The sequence below is a fragment of the Carcharodon carcharias genome, chromosome 19 (genome assembly GCF_017639515.1).
Source record: "Carcharodon carcharias isolate sCarCar2 chromosome 19, sCarCar2.pri, whole genome shotgun sequence".
NCBI classification, from domain to species: Eukaryota; Metazoa; Chordata; class Chondrichthyes; order Lamniformes; family Lamnidae; genus Carcharodon; species Carcharodon carcharias.
The window spans coordinates 81,709,990-81,733,888 of record NC_054485.1 but is presented as its reverse complement, the minus strand read 5'-3'; the positions used below and the strand labels follow the sequence as shown (position 1 = coordinate 81,733,888).

At 44.8% G+C, this 23,899-nt stretch overlaps 1 protein-coding gene across 1 annotated transcript; it reads right to left on the bottom strand.

Moving 5' to 3' along the window:
- Nucleotides 1-12,824: 12,824 nt before the first annotated feature.
- Nucleotides 12,825-20,519, bottom strand: LOC121291258 (H-2 class I histocompatibility antigen, Q9 alpha chain-like). Its single transcript, XM_041212331.1, is given in 6 exon segments — nt 12,825-12,883; nt 14,147-14,388; nt 14,976-15,240; nt 19,647-19,887; nt 19,890-19,909; nt 20,474-20,519. Coding segments are annotated over 6 exon segments (873 nt in total).
- Nucleotides 20,520-23,899: the final 3,380 nt, after the last annotated feature.

Sequence of the window (23,899 nt, the reverse complement as noted above, 5' to 3'; positions counted from 1 at the left end):
CCTTAACCGCAGAAAGTGACACAAGCATCTCTCCTTCATAGGAATCAGAAAATCTAACCGCTGAATTAGAATAAATTAATCAATACGCAATGAGAAATTCATAGATAGTTGCTGAATTGAAATAATTTAATCAATACACAGTGAAGCAGTTCACAACTAATCGACTACTTGGAATAAATTAAGCTTTACCTAGTGAATACATTCACAGTTAATTGTTGAATTGGAATAAATTAATCAACACACAACGAACTAATCCACAGTTAACTGTTTATTGCAATGAATGAAGCAATACACAGGTAATCAATACATTTTCTTGTTGAATAGGAATAAATTAAACAGTAAACTACGAGTAAGTTCACAATTGACTGGAATATATCAATCAATTTACAGTGAGTATATTCACAGGTACTCGTTACCTTGAAATTGATATAATACCTATGTTATTGGAAATAATGCTTCAATATTTTTTGAATGTTGTGTATAACAAATCCAATTCAGGGGGGTCATCATTTCAATTAGTTATTAAATTAGCAATGAAAACCAATATAGAACAGGATAACGATATAGGTTGGTGTTCAATGTAACATTGTAAATGTTACACAGAAAGAAAAACTACAGGTTATTAACTTGTTGAAAACACTCTGCAGAGTGAGAGGATAGATCCTGTCGGCTGGTCCATATCAGCAACATATTAAGTAAAGGTAAACGTCCCTGCGCTTTGAGAACCTGTAGTCAGGGTTCAAATTAAATATCATGACATCAAAGACTGTCAGTTTCGGATCATTAACCTAGCCATGTTCATTTAGAGAGGATAAGCAGATTGATGAAGTGAATACGTGGCTAATGCAGTGGCTATCGAAAGACAGGTTCATTTTTATGCAAAACTAGCATCATCATTCGAAAGAGAAAGGGACTATCTCCAATTGGAATGAAGAAATACCTCAGAACTGAAATATTAACTTTGTTTCACTCTTCACGAAGTCATCTGACCTGCTGTGGTATTTCCAACATTTCCTGTTCTCATTTTACACGAACTGGGTCGGAACCATGGTCCCAGCAGAAAAAAAAATGAATAAAATGGCCACGTGTACTTAAAACAAATAAGTTCATGCCTCAGGAATTCTGAACAATGCAGTAGAAATTAAAATATTTACTAAAATATCTTAAAACATTTAATATATATAAACAAACAAAGGAGAAGGCAGCAGAGTAAGAGTCTGAAATTATATTTTAGACAATAAAGAGGAAACTAAAATATGCAAAATATTTAACCAGATGAGGAAAGGATAGGTCCTATGCCTAAACCAATTTCCTTCAAACGCAGAAGAGAAAGAACAATTTGAGTGAAATACAGGCACACATTCCATTTGGAGGGTATAACATGGCAACTATTACTGAGGCAAAATTGCAAGTTGGCCTGGTCTTATACTGAATGTACCACTTTATGACGTCTACAGGAGAATGGGGAAACTGGCAGTGCGGCAAGGGGTGATTAAGTGCAAAAATAGTTCAATAACAAGAGCGTAAATAACGAGCGCAAAGTAGGCAGTGAAAATTTGATGAATGCAATTACGACATGAACAAAGATTTAAGACTGCTGTGGGAGTTGTGTCTCTGCACTTTGACTGTGAAGTTGTAGATTACTATCAATTTTGATTGGCGATAAATATATATTATAGGAGGCAATGTTTTAAAGAGGGTTATGAACTACCCTGAAGATTGGCAAGGCAGACGGGTTCATCTGAGAAAGGGAGATAATTTCTCGAGTCCATTCAGGATGATCTTATGCAAATCTGTGTCACACAACGATAGGGGAGCAGCCCATATCAGGTTTTAAAATACATAATGATCCATATTTAGCGGACAGCCTAATGGTACGCATATATTTAGCTCATAACGCTCATAACATGACAGTTAAAATTATGCTCGGAAGGAAGAGATGCAGAGACACTTCTCTCAATTATGTTAAGCCTTTATTCGACCGTATAAGAGTGATTGTCCAGGTGAAACGTTGGTAATGGAAGTGTTGGCATAACAGGAGTAGCCAGTATTCACAAAAAAATTAAAGTGGAACTACATCAATTTTACTCCTAATGTAGCAGATCGACATACTCCAAAATAAATGCTATCTTGGCAAGAGGTAAGATCCGACTAAAAGTAAAGGCATGCAAAAATGCAAGAAAAACAAAGATCCTGGAGGTTCAGAGAGAAAAAAGAACCAACATTTATAAAATAGATAGTAAGGAGCAAACAAGTGGCAGTGTGAACAGTAACCTCCGAACATTATTAAAATTAAAACCTCATCTACAATTACATAAGGAAAGGAGGCTGGTCTACTGTAATGTGGTTTCTTCAAAGCTGATAATGTTGATGTTGTCAATGAAAATAAAGAAATAGCCAGCAAGTGGTATATTTGATATGCATCATTATTTTTTCCGTAGAATTAAAGGGTAACTAACATACTGGACACCTCAAGGAAACCAGTGTTAATTCCAGCATGGGGATCCATCTAAATTAACAGAAACAAAATAACTGTAATGAAGACAATAATTCTGCTAAAAAGCAACAAATTTACAGGGCCAGCTGCATTCAATGTAATGTTTTTGCAGCAAATATTTCAAAACATTATTGATGACCTATGCCACAGGGGACTGCAGCCGTTCAAGGAGGCAGCTAACCACCACTTTCTCAAGGGCAACTAGGGATGGGCAATAAATGCTGGCCCAGCCAGTGAAGCCCACATCGTGGGAATGAATAAATAAATAAATAATCTCCTTTTGTGCAATAAGTGACTCTCAGAAGAAATCATACAGAGTCGAAACATTTATTCTGTTTTTCTCTCTACAAGATGCTGTTCGACCTGCTGAGTTTTTACAGCATTTTCAGCTTTTGAACCAATTAGCCGATGCGGTTACAGTTTGCAGGCCCTGAAAAAAAAGTGGCCTTCACTTGGACCGCAGGTTGTCGGCAACCCGTCTTCGATGGAGCCGCATGTAAAATGTATCGGGGAGGGCTCTCCAAAATTGCTGCCTTGGCTCCCAAGCAGAGCCAAGTTTGGCAGGAGGGGGATCTACTTGAATGGACACACCTGTTGATTGGCACTAAATCAGGAGCAGGCCTCTGTTTTGCATTGGCTGGGCACTGAGAGAAAAATAATTCAAGGAAATTGGACAGAGTCAGCATGGTTTGCTGAAAGGGAAATTATGTTTAACCAATTTATTAGACCTCTTTGAAGGAGTAACATGTGCAGTGGATAAATGGGAGTTGTGATAAACTCAGGTTTTCAGACGGCACTTGATAAGGTGCCACATCAAATGTTAATGCGGAAGATCAAAGGTCGTGGCATGGGAGGTAACATATTATCATGAGTAGAAGCTTAGATTGCTGGCATAAAACAGACAATGTTCATATTGGGTCTTTGTCTCACTGGCAGGATGTGATGAGTGGAATTCCAGGGGTCTGTGCTGAGGCCTTAAGTTATTACAACTTACATCAATTGTATGAGGGGAGTGAAGGGATGGTTGTTAAATTTGCAGATAACACAAAGAAAAGTAAGCAAGTATATTGCGAAGAAGACATAAAGAGTTTGCAAATTGATATAGATAGGTTGAGTGATTGGCAAACATCTGGTAGATGGATTATAATTTGGGAAAATATGAAGTTGCTCACTTTGGAAGGAAGAATAAAAGTGTAATGCTTAAATGGATAACAACTGCTGAATTCTGAGAAACAGAGGGATCTAGGTGTTCTAGTGCATGAATCACAACAAGGTAGTATGCGGATACAGCACATAATCATGAAGGCAAATGGAATGCTATCCTTTAATAAAAGAGGAAATGAACATAAAAGTAAGGATGTTATGCTTTAGTTTTACAGGCCATTGCTGAGACTACATCTCAAATACTTGGTGCGGTTTTGGTCTCCTTATTTAAGGAAGGGTGTAAATGCATTGGAGGTGGGTCAGAGGTTTACTAGATTGATACCTAGGATGAGCAGATTGTCTTATGAGGATAGGTTGGACAGACTCGGCTTGTTTCCACTGGTGTTCAGAAGGGTGAGGGGTGACTGGAATGAAGTACGTAACATCCTGAATAATCTTGACAAGGCTGACATGCAAAGGTTATTTCCACTTGGTGATGAGCCCAGAACTAGGGGCACTGTTTAAAAAATTAGGCATCTCCCTCATAGGACAGAGATTAAGAGATTTTTTTCTCTCAGGTGGTTGTCCAACTTTGGAACTCTCTGCTTCAGAAGGCAAGTAGGGTCATTGACTATGTTTAAGGCAGAGATAGAAAAAATTCTTGTTAGGCAAGGGAATGAAAGGTTGTTAAGGTTGATGGGAATTTGGAACTCAAAACACAGACAGATCAACTATGATCATATTGAATAGTGGAGCAGGCTCAAGGGGCCAACTAGCCTACTTCAGTTCATGTTTCATTTGTTTGTATGTATGTTCTTCAGCCAGATACTTTGGGATTTCATTCATGTCCTCTTCTTAGGCAGTTCCTCAGGATCAAGGATAACTTGCTTCCACTCCAACTTGATGGGTTCTGAGATGGCTAAGTCTAATGCATGATGTGCAGGCTCTGTCACATGTGGGGGATGTGGTGTCTGAAGAATTGCGTAGATAGGTTGACTGGAGTTTTGCGCACTCCCTCTCACTTTGCCTCTGCATATTTCTGAAGTTTTCTCCATGTGTTTCATTTATTCTTGAAAGAGTCTTCTCCATTTCGTTTGGTCACAAGCCAGGCTGTCCCATGAGTTGGCACGTATGTTTGAACTCTTCAGGGATGCTTTGAAGACATCCATTACTACCCATTTAACCATGAGATGCAGTAGAAAGAAAGAGGAATTGAATGCAAAAATTATTTATGATTAAAATGTACGAACAATCTGTATTGATATAAAAACATAATACTGGGGATAATACTGTGAATGCTGAAAATCTGAAATTAAAATAGAAAGTGCTGGAAATAATCAGAAACTCAGGCTGTTTCTGTTTCTCTTAGCACATGCTCTGCCTCACCTGGCAATTACTTCCAGAACTTTCTATTTTTGCTTGTATCAATATAGCACCTTTATTAAAATAAAATGCATTAAGCAGCATGATAAAACAAAATATGACACAGCCACTTTAGGCGACATTAGGGCAGATGACCAAAAGCCTGGCTAAAGTGAAAGGGTATAAGGTTTTTGTAAGGAGGATAGTGAGGTATAGAGTCAGAGAGTGCTTTAGGGAGGCTATTCTACAGTCAAGGCATTGGCAGTTGAAAAGTGGTAGAGCAATTAATATTGGAACAAGAAAGCAAAATTAGAGGAGCAGAGGCATTTCAGGACATTGTTGGGCTGGGGAATATAATAGATATAGCCGTTGGTGAGGCAGTGAAAGCATGCAAGTCTGATAATTTTAAAATTGAGGTATTGCTTAACTTGGAGGCAATCTGGGTCAGCAAGCGCAGAAGGAAAAGGTGACTGGGGACTTGGTAAAAGCTTAGATACAGGCAGCAGATTTCTGCATCCACTCAAAATCAGAATGCAGGATATTGGAGGGTGGCCTGGTGCATTGGAATAGTCAAGTGTAGAGGTAACAAAGGCAAGAGTTAAGGTTTCAGCAGCAGATGAGCTGAGATAGGGCAAAGTTATGGACGTTGAAAATGGTGGTCTTAGTGATGGTGTGAATAAGGAGTTGGAAGCTTATTTTGGCAAAAATATCACACCAAGGTTGAAAGAAGTCTGATTCGGTCTCAAACATCTGTCAGGGAGAGGGATGGAGCGGGTGGCTACAGAGGGGATTATGCATTGGGGATTGAAAACAATTGCTTTCAGCTTCCCAATATGGAGACAACTTCTGCTCATACAGTACAGGATGCTGAACAAGCAGTCTGACAACTTAGGGTAAGTGGAGGTGTCTACAGAGCTTTGGGTGAGATAAAGCTGCTTGCCATCAGTGTACATGTGGAAGCTGAGGTGCTTTTGGATTATGTCACCAATGGTCAGTACATGGGTGAGAATAAATGGAATAGATCCTTGGGGTATCCAGAGGTAACAGTGCAGAAGCAGGAAGAGAAGCCATTGATGACAATTCCCTAGTTATGATTAGATACATAATGGAACAAGATGAGTGCAATACCACCCAAGATGGCAGCAGAGAGGCAATGGAGGAGAAACGTGTGGTCCACTATGTCAAAGGCTTCAGGAAGATCGAAAATGTCAAGGAGGAATAATTGTTGGGGTTTTCCGCACCCGCCTCCCACCATGATCTTCTAATCCCGCTGCAAGTCAATGGACTTCTGGCTAGGGCACCACCTCACCCATGCCAGAGCTGGAAAATCCCCACCAATGTTTCTTTTTCACAGTCATGTGTTTTGTGCATGTTACTTGTGACTCTGTTAAGAATCATTTCAGTACTGCACCAGAGGAAGAGACCTAATTGCAGTGATTGAACCATGGAATCCCAGGAAAGACTGGCACAAGTTCAGGAAGTCATAAAAAATGAAGAAACGGAGCATCATTTTCAAAGCACAATCTCCACCTTCCGCAAGAGAATATTTGATCACACGTTCCATGGCCCCCCAGTTATCCTCCCCAATTCTCTCATCAACTCTGGACTGAAGTGCCTGGAGTGCCGGCAGGAGGACACTTGGGAAGAGAAATAAATATCTGATTAGAAGGCAAGGCAAACCCATCAGATTCACCCAAAGACCAACAAAATTAATCATAACCCCCAAATATCAGCAACAAAACTCATGAGACGCCCAGAACCACTGCAAAAAAACCCCATCACGTCCATCACTACAATGGTATAGATCAGGCTTGTCCATGAGCCAGCCTGCAGGCTAAATGTGGACCAGCATGCCTCCCTTTCCTGGCACACAAAGCCACTGTTCAAAATGCCTGTAAGGCGGGTACATGAAGTCGAAGATTCTACAAGGTGCTGCTGCATCAATCACGGGCCATTCCTTGCCTGTGTTTGATGTTTTTAGGCTAAGTAGTGAGGCTATAAGCAGTTGTGGGAGAGAAAGTGAAACAGTTTGTGATTGGAGGGGCAGCAAATGCTGGAGGCAGTGAGTGTGTTGAGGAAAGGGAGAGGACCTAGGGAGTTGGGGGAGAGACAGGGAGTGAGATTGGCAGTCAGCACTGGGGTCGGGGTGGTGGGAGGGTTGGGGCGGCTGTTGCGTTCAGGGCGATTGAGAGGCAGTATGCTAGCCTGGGGAGGAGAGCTGCCAGCTGGAGGAAGAGAGACTGGTTCCTCGCCAAGGATGTAAGACACTGGCTGCAAGACCGGGGGTGGAGGAATGATTGGAAGAGTGAGCAGTGAACGGGAGACTGGCAGCTCGGCCGAATGTGGGGAAAAGACTGGCTGCTGGGGCAGTGGACAGGAGATTGGATGCTGGGCTGGGAGTGGGGAAGAGATTGGTTGCCAGGCTGGGGGGTCTGTGGGGAGGGGGCAGGGAGGCAGACACTCGCTGCAGGGCCGGTGGGGGGGATTTGTTGTGGTGGGGAAGAGACATTGTCAGGGGAGTAGGGAGAAATAGACACTGTTGGGTCAGTGGTGGGAGGAGAAAAGATGCTGGCAGGCTGGAAGTATGTCTGTGTGTGGAGGGATTGGAGGGGTGGCAACAACAAGATGCTGTGAGGGCTAGGAAAGGCGATAGTGAACAGATACTGCCATTGGGTATCTGAAGCCATGTGTTGGGTGGAATTTTACGGTCCCTCCCACCTAAGTCAATGGAGTTTTGAACAGCTCACCAATGTAAAATTCTACCTTGTGTGTTTGAGGGCGTGTACGCTTGTGTCTGTGTGCTTGAGAGTGTGTGTGTGTGTGTGTGTGTTTGTGCATGTGCGCATGTTTGTGTGTATGCATAAGTGTGTGGGCGCACATGTTTGACAGTTTATGTGTTGGTGCTTGACAGGTCTGTGTGTGTTTGTCTGTGGATGTGCTTTTTTATTCATTCATGTGATTTGAGCTTTGCTGGCTAGGCCATCATTTAATGCCCATCCGTAGTTCCCCTGGAGAAGGTGGTGGTGAGCTGCCTTCCTGAACCGCGGTATTCCAAGTGATTTGGGTATACCCACAGTGCTGTTAGGGAGGGAGTTCCAGGGTTTTGACCCAGCAAGAGTGAAGGAATGGCGATATATTTCCAAGTCAGGATGGTGAGTGGCTTGGACAGGGACTTCTAGGTGGTGGTGTTTCCATCTATCTGCTGCCCTTGTCCTTCTAGGTGGTAGTGGTTATAGGTGTGGAAGGTGCTGTCTAAGGAGCCTTGGTGAATTCCTGCAGTGCTTCTTGTAGATGGTACACACTGCAGCTCCAGTGCGTCGGTGGTGGAAGGAGTGAATATTTGTGGGTGTGTTGCCAATCAAGCGGCAGCTTTGTCCTGGACAGCATCAAGCTTCTTCAGTGTTGTGGGAGCTGCACTCATCCAAGCAAGCAGGGAGTATCCCATCACACTCCTGACTTGTGCCTTGAAGATGGTGCACAGGCTTGAGGGCGAGAGCAAGTGAGAGTGTGTGTATGTGTGTGACAGAGAGAGAGTATTTGTTTGTGAGAGTAAATGTGTGAGAGACACACAATGTTAGTGTGTGAGAGAGAGAGGGAATGTTTATGAATGAGTGTGAGTGTGTGTGAGAGAGAGAGAGAATGTGTGTGTGTATGTGTGAGAGAGAGAGAATGTATATGTGTGTGAGGGAGAGAATGTATGTGTGTGTTTGTGTGAGACAGTGAGAGAACGTGTATGTTGAGACAGTGAGAGAATGTGTGTGTGAGACAGTGAGAGAGAGAGATAGAGAGGGAGAGAGAGAGAATGTGTGTGTAAATAAATGCTATGATGTTTCAAGTGCGCATCTAAATACTTCTTAAATGTTGTGAGGGTTCCTGCCTCTACCAGCCTATCAGGCAGTGTGTTCCAGATTCCAACCACCTCTGGGTGAAAAAAAATCCTCAAATCCCCTCTAAACCTCCTGCCCCTTACATTAAGTCTATGCCCCCTGGTTATTGGCGCCTCTGCTAAGGGAAAATATTTCTTCCTTTCTACCTTATCTATGACCCTCATAATTTTGTGCACTTCTATCAGGTTCACCCCCAGCCTTCTCTGCTCTAAGGCAAACAACAAAGTCTATCCAATCTCTCTTCATAGCTTCCAGCCCAGGCAACATCCTAGTGAATCTCCTCTGCACCATCTCCAGTGCAATCATATCCTTTCTATAGTGTGGCGACCAGAACTGCACACACTACTCCAGCTGTGGCCTAACTAACATCTTATAGAGCTCCAACATAATCTCCCTGCTCTTATATTCCATGCCTCGGCTAACAAAGGCAAGTATCCCATATGCCTTCTTAACCACATTATGTACCTGTGCTGCTGCCTTCAGGCATTTATGGACATGTACACCAAGGTCCCTCTGATCTTCTGTACTTCCTAGGTTCCTACCATTGCGTATGTGTGTATGTGCCTGTGTGTCTATATGTGAGAGTGTTTATGTGTGAAAGAGTGTGTGTATGAGAGAGAAAATCTGTGTGAAAGTGAGCGTGCATGTGTGCGAGTGTATATGTATATGTGTGAGAGAGAAGTGTGTGCATGCACAGACCTGCTGAGTTTTTCCAGCATTTTCTGTTTAATTTATAATCTTTCCGAAATTTGCTCATTGGCTCCTTGAGTAAGAGATAAATGGAAATGTGACCCTTCGTGTGAAAAGGTTGGGCAAATTTGGTATGGATACACGGTATTGGGAAGGGTCTTTTTCTCATAACAGAGAAGTCAATAACCAGGTGGAAAGATGAGAGAGGATTCAAGGAGAATTAGAGGGTGCTGGGAGTCTGGAGGTCATTACCTAAAAGGGTTGTAGAGGCAGACACTGTTCTAGCATTTAAACAATACTTAAATATACACTTCAGGTGCCATAACCTATAGGGCTAAGGCCGAACAGTTTGGAAATGGGATTTGCTTGGATATCTTATTTTCAGCTGGCACGGGCACAATGGGATGAATTCCTCCTGTGCAGTAAACCTCTATGATTCTTTGACAAACGTAAGTAATACTGAATCATGGGGAAAACCTAACACAAACCCCAGTGACCAATTTCAGAAAAACTCAACACCCTGAGGGAAACTGAGTAGCTGACTGGATGTCACATCTGGAATCTCATGATAGTGGAAGTGTTAAACTCCAGCCAAAGCACAACATCTTCAGCTTCAGACTGTAGACACCAACATCTTCAGAAGGGCAATCCCTAAGTTCACTTTTGAAATGTGTGACCCAGTCTGTAACATGCATAACAGGGGAGAGACACTGAGCTCAGATTCCACCCTGAGGTTGTTTTGCAATGAGAGACAGACAATGAACTCAGATTCCAACATAACATTAAACAGTAACATTAGCTATCAAAGACCAGTTTGAATAACAGTAATGAGTCTGCTTACACTAGCAGTGATATTCATACCTCTAGGCAGTGGTGGTGGAGTTTGATGCAGATTCAATATCAGGAGCTGTTAAAAGGATAAGCTTCAAAACAAAATGTTCACAATCAGAGACAGGCACAGAGTGTGAGTGGACCCAGTTGAGCTGTAATTTTCCAGGAGAGATCAGGCACTCTGGCCCTGTGCTCTGCCAGGTCCTGTCAAATTATAAATTTCCCAAGATACACTGGGTCTTGTCACACTGTAATATCCCTAGACCAGCTCCTGTCTTACTGTAATATCTCCATAGAAACAGTGCCCTGTTGTACTCTAATATCCCAGGATACAAAAAGTCCTGCTCTAATGTAATTTGCTAGATATATCAGGGTTGTGGTACTGTAACATCACAAGACAAAATGGGTCCTATTGTATGTAATATCCCAAGCTACACCGAGATCTGTTGCACAGTAATATTCCCAGGGTATAGTGCTTCCAGTGGTACTGTTACATTCCAGGATGATCCAGACCCCCTAATCCTGTACTCTCACAGGATTCACTGGGCTATCTTACTGTCATATCCTGGTATATATCGGGCCTATGGTAACATATTATTGCAGGATACATGGCACCCTGTCGCATTAATATCCCAGGGTACATTGGTTACTCATGCACTGTAATATACCAAGGTACAGTGTCACGATATCCTGTCATATCCCAGGATTCACTGAGCTATGTTGTACTGTAATAGCCTATGGTACACCAGCTCCTGTTATACTGTAATATTCCAGTTTAGAACAGGCCCTGTCATACTGTAATAGACTAGGACATATTGGGTCCAGTCATACTGTATTGTCCCATGATATACTAGGTCTTTTGCATTGGAATATCCCAGGATTGACTTTGCCTTGGCTTATTGTAAAATCTCACAATACGCTGGGTGCTGACATATTCTAATGACCTACAGAAACAGGACCTGGTTGCACTATGTCATCTCGGGATTCACCAGGTCCATTTATGCTCTTATAATGCTGGCTACAACAGAACCTTTGGTGGCGTAATATCCCAGGAAACACCGGGTCCTGTCACACTGTAACATCCCAGGATAATCTGGGTCCTGACATACTGTAATACCCTATGATACACCATCTCCTGACATACTGTCATATCTTAGGATGCACTGTGTCCTATCATATTGCAATATTCCCAGATATACAGCATTCTGTCATTCTGTAATATTCCAAGATGCGCCAGGTCCTGTCATACTGAGGTATCACAGGGTACGCCGGTACTGTTGTACTCTAATGTCCCAGGATAAACCAGATCCTGTCATATTGTAATATTCCATTTATACAGTAATATCCCAAGATTCACCTGGCCCTGTCATACAATAGTACCCCAGGATACATCAGGGCTTCTTACAATGTAATATCCCAGGCTTCACTGGGTCTTGACATATTGTAATAGCCCAGGCAACACTGGGACTGCTGTACTGTAACTTCCCAGGCTATTTTGGGCCCTACACACTGTACAATCCCAAGATACACCAGGCTATACCAGGACTATCACACCATAATATCCAGGGTACATTGGGTTCATTCGTATGGTAATTTCATAGGATATAACAAATCTTTCATACTGTAATATACCAGGATACCCTGGCCATATTGAAATGCAATATCCCTGGATACACCAAAGTGGCAGCATTCTGTCTCATAAGCTAATGGTTTGCACCACGGTGGTCAACTCTGTATGAAGCATCATCTAATATGGCAGAGTGGGAGCCCTGAGCCACGACAGTCTTAGTTACACTTTCCTCCAAGAAAGACAGTTGGCTGAGGAAGTGCAGGATTCATTGGCCTGTTTAATAAATGCCCTCTTCTCGGCCAGCTGAGCCTTTTATTTATGCTCAGCTTTTCCAAAGCCCTTCCTGACAGTTCACCTTCAGATGTCATAGCCATCAGTGACTGTCTCCCAGTTGTGAGTGTCAATTTTGTCATCTTAATATCTTGTGTGCAAGTATCCTTGCGGAGGTGGCCCATGAGGTTGTGACCCAGTGGAAAGTTCACTGTACCAAAGAACTTTGGGTGTACAACCATCATGGATCCAATGAACATGGAGAGCCAGCTGATGTATCATTGGCTTGGTAATGACTATTCTGTTGAAATTAGCACGCTCCAGGACATCTGAGTTGGTGACTTTGTCCTGCCAAGAGAGGCTGAGGATATGTCTGAGGCAGCAAATGTGGAAACTGTTCAGCCTTTTCTCCTGCCTGGCATATGTCGTCCAGATGTCACTATTGTAGAGAAATGTGCTGCAGAAGGGAGGCTTAGGAGGCTCAGTTTGGTGTTCTCAATCCAGTTGTTGTTGTTCCACACTCTCTTACCCAGCTGGGCAAGGCTGAACAGTTGATAAAATGTTTTTCCTACAATCATTTCTTAATTTTTTCCATCAGTTCTGGTTTGTAAGCGGACACCCTCTGTAGATGACCTGAAAGTGTTTGAGAGCAGAAAAGAGGAGAATAAGGCAAATAATTTTGGTGAGCAAACCCAACCTTCTTTGACCTCACTGCAGATTTCAAAGGGTTCCAACATTGCCAGGTCATAGCTGGCCTTACCCATAATGTCATCGTGGAAAGAGTAGATCAACTTGAGCAGCTATGGTGGGTGGATAATTTTCCCAAGTGGATTAAAAAGTCTGCCTTTGCTTACATGGTCAAATGATTTTGATGAAGGCAATCTATAGAGGTCTCCTTTGCTCATGGCAGTTCTCTTGCAGCTGCCGGACTGAGATGATCATGCAAATTGTAGACTTTCCAGTTCTGAGACCATGCTGGGATCTGCGGTGGGTGCGTTAAGCCAGAATCTGCAATCTGACAAGGCCCTGCAATACCCCAAGATACAATAACCCCACTGAAGTATATTATCCTGGGATACACTGGCCTGGGCGTACCTGTACTGAGGGTATTTTAAGCTTCCATTGCTGTGCTTCCAGATCAAATACAGATGTTTCTTCTCCTCAGCATCTACGATATTTGGTATTTTAGTTCCGTTCCATGCACTGTTTTTCTTTTCCTTGCCCCAGGTCCATTACTGCTCTCCTTAAGAACCACCCTGTCAAGCAGGATCTGGCTCCATTGATAGCTCACAGTTATTTCTCTGTACCTGTAGCCCTGAACCAGTCCCACCATCTGTTGACAGCTCAGCACTGATGCTCCCTCCTGTGGTTCTGTAGCGAGAGTGGATTCGCACACAGTTCAGCACTGGCTCTCTCCCACCACCTCTCCTTTAGGGAGGCAGGAGCCTCAGACAGCTCAGCCCGGAACCTTCCCCCTACAGTGAGACTCAATCCTCACACAGATCAGCACTACCTTCTCTCTGTGGCTCTGTAATGAGACTGGCTCCTCTCACAGCTCAGCGCTGACCCTCAATGCTGTAGGGGATTGAGTCCTCACACAGTTTAGCACTAATCTTCTCTTGTGTAGTTAGACTCGATCCTCACACAGCTCAGCACTGATCCTCTCTCTTGTACAGAGACTGGATCTTCTCACAGTTCAGCGCTGACCCTCTCTCCTGTAGTAAGACTGAATCCTCAGACAGATCATCACTGACCAAATGTCATCTGGTTCTACAGCGTGACAGGAACCTCGCACAGTTCAGTACTGGATCTCATTCTTGTCGTGAGACTGGATCTTTACACACCTCACTATCCTGTGGCCTTCACTAGAGGTCTTTACAGAAAAATAAGTCTTACCAAGAAACACAACCATCATGCCATGCAGCCCACTGTAGTTCACCACACAGGAGAAGTTGGCCTGGTCCATGGGATTGATCTCTGAAAGTTTGTGGATCTGGAAGGTGTTATGGTGATTGGGCTGGACACCACTAGAATGGACCACATCGACGGGTACCCCACCTTTTCGCAGAGTCACATCAACGTATTGAGGGTAAAACCCAGTGGTAAAACACAACAGCTAGTTAGAATTACTCAGATGGCTAAAGAACACAGTGGGGGCAACTGTGAGGGGCAGCAAAAGGGCAAGAGAGAAAATACAGAAAGAAAGTGAGAGAGCAGTTTGTGCAGGAAATCTGACAGATCATACCCATCGAAATGAATCAGTCCCATCTCACTCACCAACTCACAATTCTCCCCCAACCCCTCACTCAACGACTTTCAATCCTGTCTCACTCACTGCCTCTCAGTCTCCCCCACTCACCACGCACTCTCCAACCACACATACCAACTCTTAGTAGTCCGCTCACTCACCAACTCCCAATCCCCCCTCACTCACCAACTATTATTCACTTCCCTACTCACAACTCTCAGTCCCGCCTCACTCTCTTACACTCAGAATCTCCCTCACTTGCCCAGCTCTCAGCTCCACACTCACTCACCAACTTTTAACCCGCACAAACTCAACAACTCCAAATCACCCACTATCCCCTGTGCCTGAATACCCACTCAGCAACTCTGTCTTCCCTCACTCACCGGGCCTCAGGGAAATCCCTGATAAGAATACAGCTGGGAGATAGAGGTTTTAAGGGGTAAAGAAAGGGAAGCAGGAGATAAAATAGAGGGGCACGGGGAATAGATGGTCACAGAGTGGAATTTTCTGAGCTGCTCGATGCATTCCTTATCCAGGTAGTGCTTCCACTTTTCGTTCAGGTCCACATCCTGGTCCCACTTATTCTTGGTGATCATTCCCCAGATTACTGCAGGTACCCAGGCCATGTGATACCTATCGAAGCTGATGAAATCACGCCCATCCCAGCCATAAAAGACATATCCTTGCATGCTGTTGTCTTCACGCAACTCACAGCCGTAAATCAGCTGGTAAGCATGCAACCCTGTCAATCAAACACACACAATTAAACCTTGCAACATGCCTCACAGGGTCCCTGCTCACCATCAGCTGTCAATAAAAACGCATCATCCAATGGAGACCATCGCTTCAAGATCTCACGACGACAATCTACTCGCCACCCCGTCCTCCATTCACAGAATCACTGAATCGCAGAGTGCAGAAGAGGCCCTTCGGCCCATTGAGTCTGCACCAACACGTGAGAAACAAATGACCTTCCTACCTAATCCCATTTACAAGCGCTTGGCCCATAGCCTTGAATGCTACGATGTGCCAAGTGCGCATCCAGGTACTTTTTAAAGGAAGTGAGGCAACCTGCCTCCACCACCCTCCCAGGCAGTGCATTCCAGATCGTCATCACGTTCTGGGCAAAAAAGATTTTCCTCACATCCCCCCTAAACCTCCTGCCCCTCACCTTGAACTTGTGCCCCTTTGCAGCTGACACTTCAAATAAGGGGAACAGCTGCTCCCTATCTACCCTGTCCGTGCCCCTCATAATCTTTTACACCTCGATCAGGTTGCCATTCATTCTTCTCTACTCCAATGGAAACAACCCAAGTCTATCGAACCTCTCTTCTTAACTTAAATGTTTCATCCCAGGCAACATCCTGGTGAATCTCCTCTGCACCCTTTCCGCTGCAATCACATCCTCCCTATGATGTGGTGACCAGAACAGTACACAGTACTCCAGCTGTGGCCTCAACAAGGTTCTATACAACTCCAACATGACCTCCCTACTTTTGTAATCTATGCCTTGATTGATAAAGGCAAGTGTACCATAAGCCTTTTTCACCACCCCATTAACATGCCCCTCTACCATTGTCTGGGAGCATCAATTCCTACACACCCACCATTAGCTGTTAATCAAACCCAGTCTGAGACTTCGCAGGGATCAGATATTACAGAAGGTATGTGATGCCTGAGCGCAGAGGGGCAGGACTAGTCCAGCTCGCTGTTATGTCTGTACACAGATCTGTGAATTTAAACATGGGTTGGGGGAATAATAGAGAGATGGGGTGATGGGTGGTGGGAGATAAGAATACAGCTGGGAAATAGAGGTTATGAGGGGTAAAGAAAGGGAAGCAAGAAATAAAATAGAGGGGCACGGGGAATAGATGGTCACAGAGTGGAATGAAGAGTTATAGAGTATGCGATGCCTGAGTGCAGAGGGGCAGGACTACGCCAGCTCGCTGTTACTTCTGTACACAGATCTGTGAATTTAAACATGGGTCAGGGAAATAATAAAGAGACATGCTTAAATACAGTGAGAGGGAGAGTTCAAATAAAGAGACATGGGGGGGGGGTGCAGTGGGTGTGAATAAAGAGACACAGGGGGAAATAGGGAGATATAGAGGGGCAGAGAGAGAGACATGTGGGGAATAGAGGTACCCTGGGAATAGTGGATCGCAGGAGAGGAATGTGTGGACATGGGGATAAAGTAAGATGGATGGCGGGTGGAGAGAAAAAGACACAGTGGAATGAAACAAAGAGGCAAAAAGGGGAAAAAGACATGGGGGGAATATAGAATCATAAAGCACACAAATGGCACTGGATAGTATGGGCCCTGACAATATTCCGGCAATAATACCGAAGATTTGTGCTCCAGAACTTGCTGCACCCTTAACCAAGCCTTTCCAGTACAACTACAACATTGGCATCTACCCGGCTATGTGGAAAATTGCCCAGCTATGTCCTGTACACAAAAAGCAGGACAAATCCAACCTGGTCACTTAACGACCCATCAGTCTACTCTCCATTGTCAGTAAAGTAATGGAAGGGGTCATCATCAGTGCTTTGACTTGCTTAGCAATAACCTGCTCGCTGATGCCCGGTTTGGGTTCCACTAGGGCCACTCATCTCTTGACCTTATTACAGCCTTGGTTCAAATATGAACAAAAGAGGTGAACTCCAGAGGTGAGGTGAGAGTGACTGCCATTGACATCAAGACTGCATTTGACCCAGTGTGGCTTCAAGGAGCCCTGGAAAAAACTGGAGTGAATGGGAATCAGGGAGTTGAACTCTGCGCTGGTTGGGGTCATGCCTAGCACAAAGGAAGATGGTTGTGATTATTGGAGGTCAGTCATCTCAACTCCAGGACATCACTGCAGGAGTTCCTCAGGGTAGTGCCCTTGGCCCAACCATCTTTAGCTGCTTCATCAATGACTTTCCTTCCATCATAAGGTCAGAAGTGGGGATTTTCACTGATGTGAAATTGCACAATGTTCAGCGCCATTCATGACTCCTCAGACATGAAGCATTCCATGTCCAATGCAGAAAGTCTTGGACAATACGCTTGCCTGGGCTGACAAGTGGCAAATAAAGTTCGCACCACACAAGTGTCAAGCAATGACTATCTCCAAAAATAGAGAATCCAACCATCGCACCTTGATTTTCAATAGCATTACCATCACTAATCCCCCACTATTAACATCATTGGGGTACCATCGATTAGAAACTGAACTGGACTAGCCATACGAATACTATGACTACAAAAGTAGGTCAGAGGCTAGTATCGTGCGATGAGTAACTCATCTCCTGACTCCCCAAAGTCAGTCCACCATCTACAAGGCACGCTGTGGAGTGTGATGGTATACTCCCAATTGCCTGGATGAGTGCAGCTCCCACAACACTCAAGAAGCTTGACACCATCCAGGAAAAAACAGCCCGCTTGATTGGCACCAAATCCACAATAATTCACTCCCTCCACCACCAACGTACAGTAGCAGCGGTGTATAACATCTACAAGATGTACTGCAGGAATTCACCAAAGCTCCTTTGACAGTACCTTCCAAACCCATGATCACTACCATCTAGAAGGACAAGGGCAGCAGATAGATGGGAACACCACCACCTAGAAATTTTCCTCCAAGTCACTCACCAACCTGACTTGTAAATATATTGTCATTGCTTCACTGTTGCTGGGTCAAAATTCTTCCAAACAGCACTGTGGGTGTACATACACCACATGTACTGCAGCGGTTCAAGAAGGCAGCTCACCACCACCTTCTCAAGAGCAAGCAGGGATGGGAAATAAGTGCTGGCCCAGCCAGCAAAGCCCATATCCCATGAATGAATAAATAAAACAGGGGAGCAGAGAGACATTGGAGTGTGTAATAGAGAGACACAGGGGAATGCAGAGACACATGGGAAAACCAGACAGGCACGGGAAAGATAGAGACACACAAGGGAAATAGAGAAACACAGGAGTGTGTGTCTGTGTGTGGCGGGATGGGGGATGGGGGAGCGGGGGTACGGTGGTGGGGTTGAGGGAGGAATTTCAGGACCTGTCAAGAAATTAATATCTCTATCAGTTGGAGGGATGGTCAGCTCAAGTACATGATTCAGAAGGTCCCTCTCCCCAAAACACTGAACTCTCCCTCTCCCTGGACACTGACTCCCCACTCTAACCTGTCCCCTCCCTCATCCCTTGGACACTGCCCCTCGCCAACCTCCCCACCCACCCCCCCATTGCTAAGACATTGACCACTCCACACTCCCTGGGACAGTTTTTTCCTCCTGTCCTCGGGAGATTGGGCTTCAGCTGTCCCTGGGGCACTGACCCCTCCCTCTCCCTGGGACACTGAAACCCCCACACTCCCTGCAGACTTTCTCAAAGTTTGTTACCTGCCCTCTCTCCAGGCCACTGATACCACATCTCCAGGGACATTAAACACCCCTCTCCCTGGACATTTCCCAAACCTTCTCATGAGGACATTGGCCACTCCCTCTGGCACACTGTTTCACACACTTCCCTAGGACACCAACCACACCCCTCCCAGTCCCCATTTCACCCAGATACTGACCCAACCTCACTCCCTGGGACTCAATTTCACCTATCTCCCAAAGTTACCGACTTCACCCTCCTCTCCTCAGGCACTGACCCCCCATTGCTCCCCTGGTCCTGATGCCCACCACCCCCCACCCACTCTCTCCAGGATATTGAAACCCGTCTCCCTGTCACACTCTGACCAAGACACTGACGACAACACCCATCCCTCCCCCACTCCACCACCCCACCCCCCTGTCCCCTTTCTGCCCGGGACATTGATTTCTGTTCTACACAGGACACCAAACCCACCAAAAAACACCAAACCCACACAATGTTCTATCCTGGACATTGACCCCTACGCTCCCCAGTGTATTGAAACTGCCCCTCTGACTCCCCTCTCTAAAGGACATTGACCTCTTCCTTTCTCCAGAACACTGATCCCTTTCGCCCTGGGACACTGGCCCACCTCTCTCCGCAGGACCTTGATTCCCCAGGGCACTGACACCCAGGCCTCCTTGCAGAACACACAATTCCCTCTCCCCGGTCTCTTCTTTCATGTCCTTAACCTCATCCCTGTCCCAGATTGAATGAAGAACTGAGAGCAAGAGTGGGTAAGAACTCGCCACCCGTCTGGTTGCTCCGCGTCATAAGGGTATGAACACAGGACTTCATCTCTGTCTCCATGCGCCGCTGCTTCTGTGTCTCCGGTTCCCAGTAATCAGGGCCTTCGCTCTCAGCCATCCATTGCTGCCGAGGGAGCACCATCTTTTGATCGCTGTCATAACGAACTATCAGCACCTCATCCACATAACGAACACCAACAAACTCTGGCAGGCCGGGAATCGGGGTCATTGAGGTAAAAAAAAATACCGGAGAGAATGAGAGACTGAAACACAGAAAGAAACATCAAGGCATGAACCGAAAAACACCAAACTCACACAAAGCCATTAAGGCCTGAACCGCAAAACACCAAACCTACACAATGACTGAGGGCGTCTGGGGTAGCCCACCAACTTCAGACTGGAGCTTTCTCTGTTAACTCACTCACTGCTACACTGAGGGATTGAGCGTGCCTGCACAGAAAAGAGTGAGGGAGAGGGGTCTAGTTCACTCCTGAACCTGAGATCCCACTCCCCACTGACCAAGGGCCAGAACCGAGGCAATGAGACCATCTCGGACCACATTCCTCACTGAATGAATGCCAGAACCGATGCTGAGATCCTCCCAGACGCCATTATCTACTGGCCGAGGGCCAGAAACGAGGCCGAGGCACTCTCAGACCCCACTACACTGACCGAGGGCCAGAACCGAGGCAATGAAACCCTCACAGATCCCACTACCCACTGACCAAGGGCCAGAACCCAGACAATGAGGCCCTCTCAGACCCCATTACCCACTGACGAAGGGCCAGGATCCAGGCATTTACACACTCTCAGACTCCATTACCAACCTGCAGAGACCCCTCTACACAGATTGATCACCATTAGTCCAATCATTGTTGTTTCCCCCCGTCCTCGCGACTGGGTGGGATAAACAGTTTGTAAGGAATCCTTTTTCCCCCCCAAAATGCTGTCTGCGAATCGGCGAGCACCCCTCGTACTAAATGTCGCAGAACTTTTATTTTTCTGCAACCACTTACATAATGATTGGTTGATAGGTACATTTACTACTAATCAAAATAAATACAGACTATGAGTCATCAGTCTCCGTGTGGTAAAGGCTCCGACAGTTTGTTTCGGCATGTCAAGAAACACTCCAAACATTGCGCACCTTCCAATCAGAGGAACTGGATGAGCTGCAAGACCAGTTGATGGGAGATGAACAGAACGGGATCTGGCGATTCGACAAGAAACAACACGAACTTTTATCTCCGTAGCTCCTTAGAGTTTTAAACTTTCCAAAGCGCTTCACAGGAGCAGGTTAAAATATAATGTGAAACCCTAACATTTACGCAGACAGCGAAAAGCCTGGTTAAAAAGATAAGTTTTAACACGTGCCTTAAAAAAAAGTGATAATCGGAGAGCCTTAGACGATTCCAGGGCTCCAGCCTTTTAGTAATTTTTCATTGCCCATCCCTAATTGCCCTTCAGAAGGTGGTGGTGAGGTGAATTCTTGAACCACTACAGAAAATATGCTCTAGGTATACCCATAGTGTTCCTCAGAAGTGAGTTCCAGGATTTTGACTCAGTGGCAGTGAAGAATGATGATGTAGTTCGAAATCAGTATGGTGTGCGACTAAGAGGGAAACTTCGAGGGGCAGTGCTCCCACGCGTCTGCTGCCCTTGTCCTAGGTAGTCGAGGTCACTGGTTTAGAAGATCCTGTTGAAGGAGATTTCATGAGATTCTGCAATGCATCTTATGGATGGCACACAATGCTGCCACTGTTCATCAGTGATGGATGGATTGAGTTTTTTAAGTGGTGGATTGGGTGCCAATATAGCGAGCTGCTCTTTTCTGGAACTTTTTGACTGCTGTTGGAGCTGCACAAAGCCAGGAAAGTCCAGAGTATTCTATCAAACTCCTGACTGTAGATGGTGGGCTAGCTTTGGGGAGTCAGGAGAGAAGTAATTTGCCAGCAACTGACCTGCTCTTCAAGCCACAATATTTTTATGGCTGCTCCACTTCAGTTTCTGGTTAATGGTGACACCCAGGATTTTTTTAGTTGGGGATTCAGCAAAGATAATGCCACTGAATGTCAAGGTAAGATGGTAACATTCTCTCTTATTGGAGATAGTCATTTCCTGGCAATGTGTGGCATGCATGTTATTTGCCACTTATCAATCTAAGCCAGGCAGACATCCTGGTCTTGCTCCATAAGTACCCAACCTGCTTCAGTATCTGAGGGGTCATGAATGATGCTAAGCATTGTGCAATCATCAGCAAACATTTCCACCTCTGACCTTATGTTGGAGAGAGGTCATTGATGAGGACAAAGATAAAAGCAAAATACTGCGGATGCTGGAAATCTGAAATAAAAACAGAACATGCTGGAAAAATGCAGCAGTCTAGCAGCATCTGTGGTGAGAGAAACAGAGTTAATGTTTTGACTCTGTATGACCCTTTTTCAGAGCTGATGAAGACTGTTGGGCCTAGGATGCTACCCTGAGGAACTCCTGCAACAATATCCTGGGATGAGATGATTGAACTCAACAACCTCAATCATCTTCCTTTGTGTTAGGTGTGAATGCAACCAGGGAAGGGGTTTCTTCTGATTCCCAGGTTCTAGTTTTGCTGGGACTCCTGTTGTTTTGATGTCAAGGGCAGTCACCCTCACCTTGCCTCTTGAGTTCAGTTCTTTTGTCCATGTTTGGATCAAAACTGAAATGAGATCAACAGCTGTGTGGTCCTGGCAAATCCCAAACTGTGAGTCAGGTACTGCTAAGTAAGTGCCGCTTGCTAGTACTGTTGACAACATCTCCCATCACTTTCTGAAGATTGAGAGTAGACTCATGGGGTGGTAATTGGCTGGGTTGGGTTTGTCCTACTTTTTGTGGACATAGCATGCCTGGGCAATTTTCTACTGTGTTGGGGTAGATGCCAATGTTGTAGCTGTACTGGAACAACTTGGCTAGGGGTATGGCTAGTTTTGTAGCACAACTCTTCAGTACTATAGCTGGAAAGTTTTCAAGGTCCATAGCCTTTGCAGTATCCGGTGCCTTCAGTCATTTCATGATATCACATGGAGTGAATCCAATTGGCTGAATGCTGGCACCTGTGATACTGGGGACCTCAGGAGGAGATTTAGATAGATCATCCACCCTCTGGTGAAGATGGTTACAAATGCTTCACCCTAGTCTGTGCAATGATGTGCTGGTCTCTCTAGCCATTGAGGATGGGAATATTTGTGGGGCCTTCTCCTCTAGTTGGTTGTTTAATTGTCCACCACCATTCACAATTGACTGTGCATTTCAGTACATAACAGAAGTTGAGAGTTATCAAGCATTGCAAGATGATCCCGGAATAATGCACCATTTCAGCTGCCGAGAGCAAGGCCTGATAGTGCTTTAAATAATCCAACAGAACTGGCAGTAGATGGCTAAACAGTATCCATTCAAGACTGTGTCCCTGAAGTTAAGGAACAGAGGTGACTATCATATTGGAGGGCCAAAGGAAGGAATAACCTTGTCAGAGAAAATAATGGTTTTCATGGAGGCAAGGGAAGGTAGAGGTGAGGGTCTGATTGAATAGCTCAGTAGCTGCAAAAATATTACGGTGAATGGAGAGCCAAAGGATAGACCATTAGAAATTTGAAAAGTGACTTTTCTTTTTAAATGACTTGGGAAATAACTTTTTTTCTCCCCGGGTGGACACTAAGAAGTAGGGTTTGGAGTGGGTAGTGGGATCTTGTGGGGGAGCAATGAAAGGAGGGAAGAAAGGAGTGGAGAACAGCCCATGTTGTACCATTGTTTAAAGGTGAGAAAATGATAGACCAAGTAATTACAGTCTGGTCAGCCTAATCTCAGTGGTGGGGAAATAATTAAAACTCTGATGGACAGTAGTGATCACCATTTAGAACTACAAAGGTTAATCAAAGACAGTCAGTATGGATTTGCTAAAGGATGGCTGTATCTTCCTAACACAATTGTAGTTTTTGAGAAGGTAATAAAGAGGGTTGAAACAATAGTGCATCTGATGTAGTCTACATGGGTTTTAGCAAGGCTTTTGTTAAAGTCTCATATGACAAACTGACCATGGAAGTCAAAGCCCATGGGATGCAAGGCAAAGTGACAAGCTGGATTGAAAATTGGCTCAGAAGTAGAATGCAAGGCGGAATGTTCAATTAAGTTTTTGTATCTGTTTCCAGTGTGGTGCTGGAGGGCTGAATACTAGGTTCCTTACTTTTGTGATATAGATCAATGATTAGGACTTGACTGTA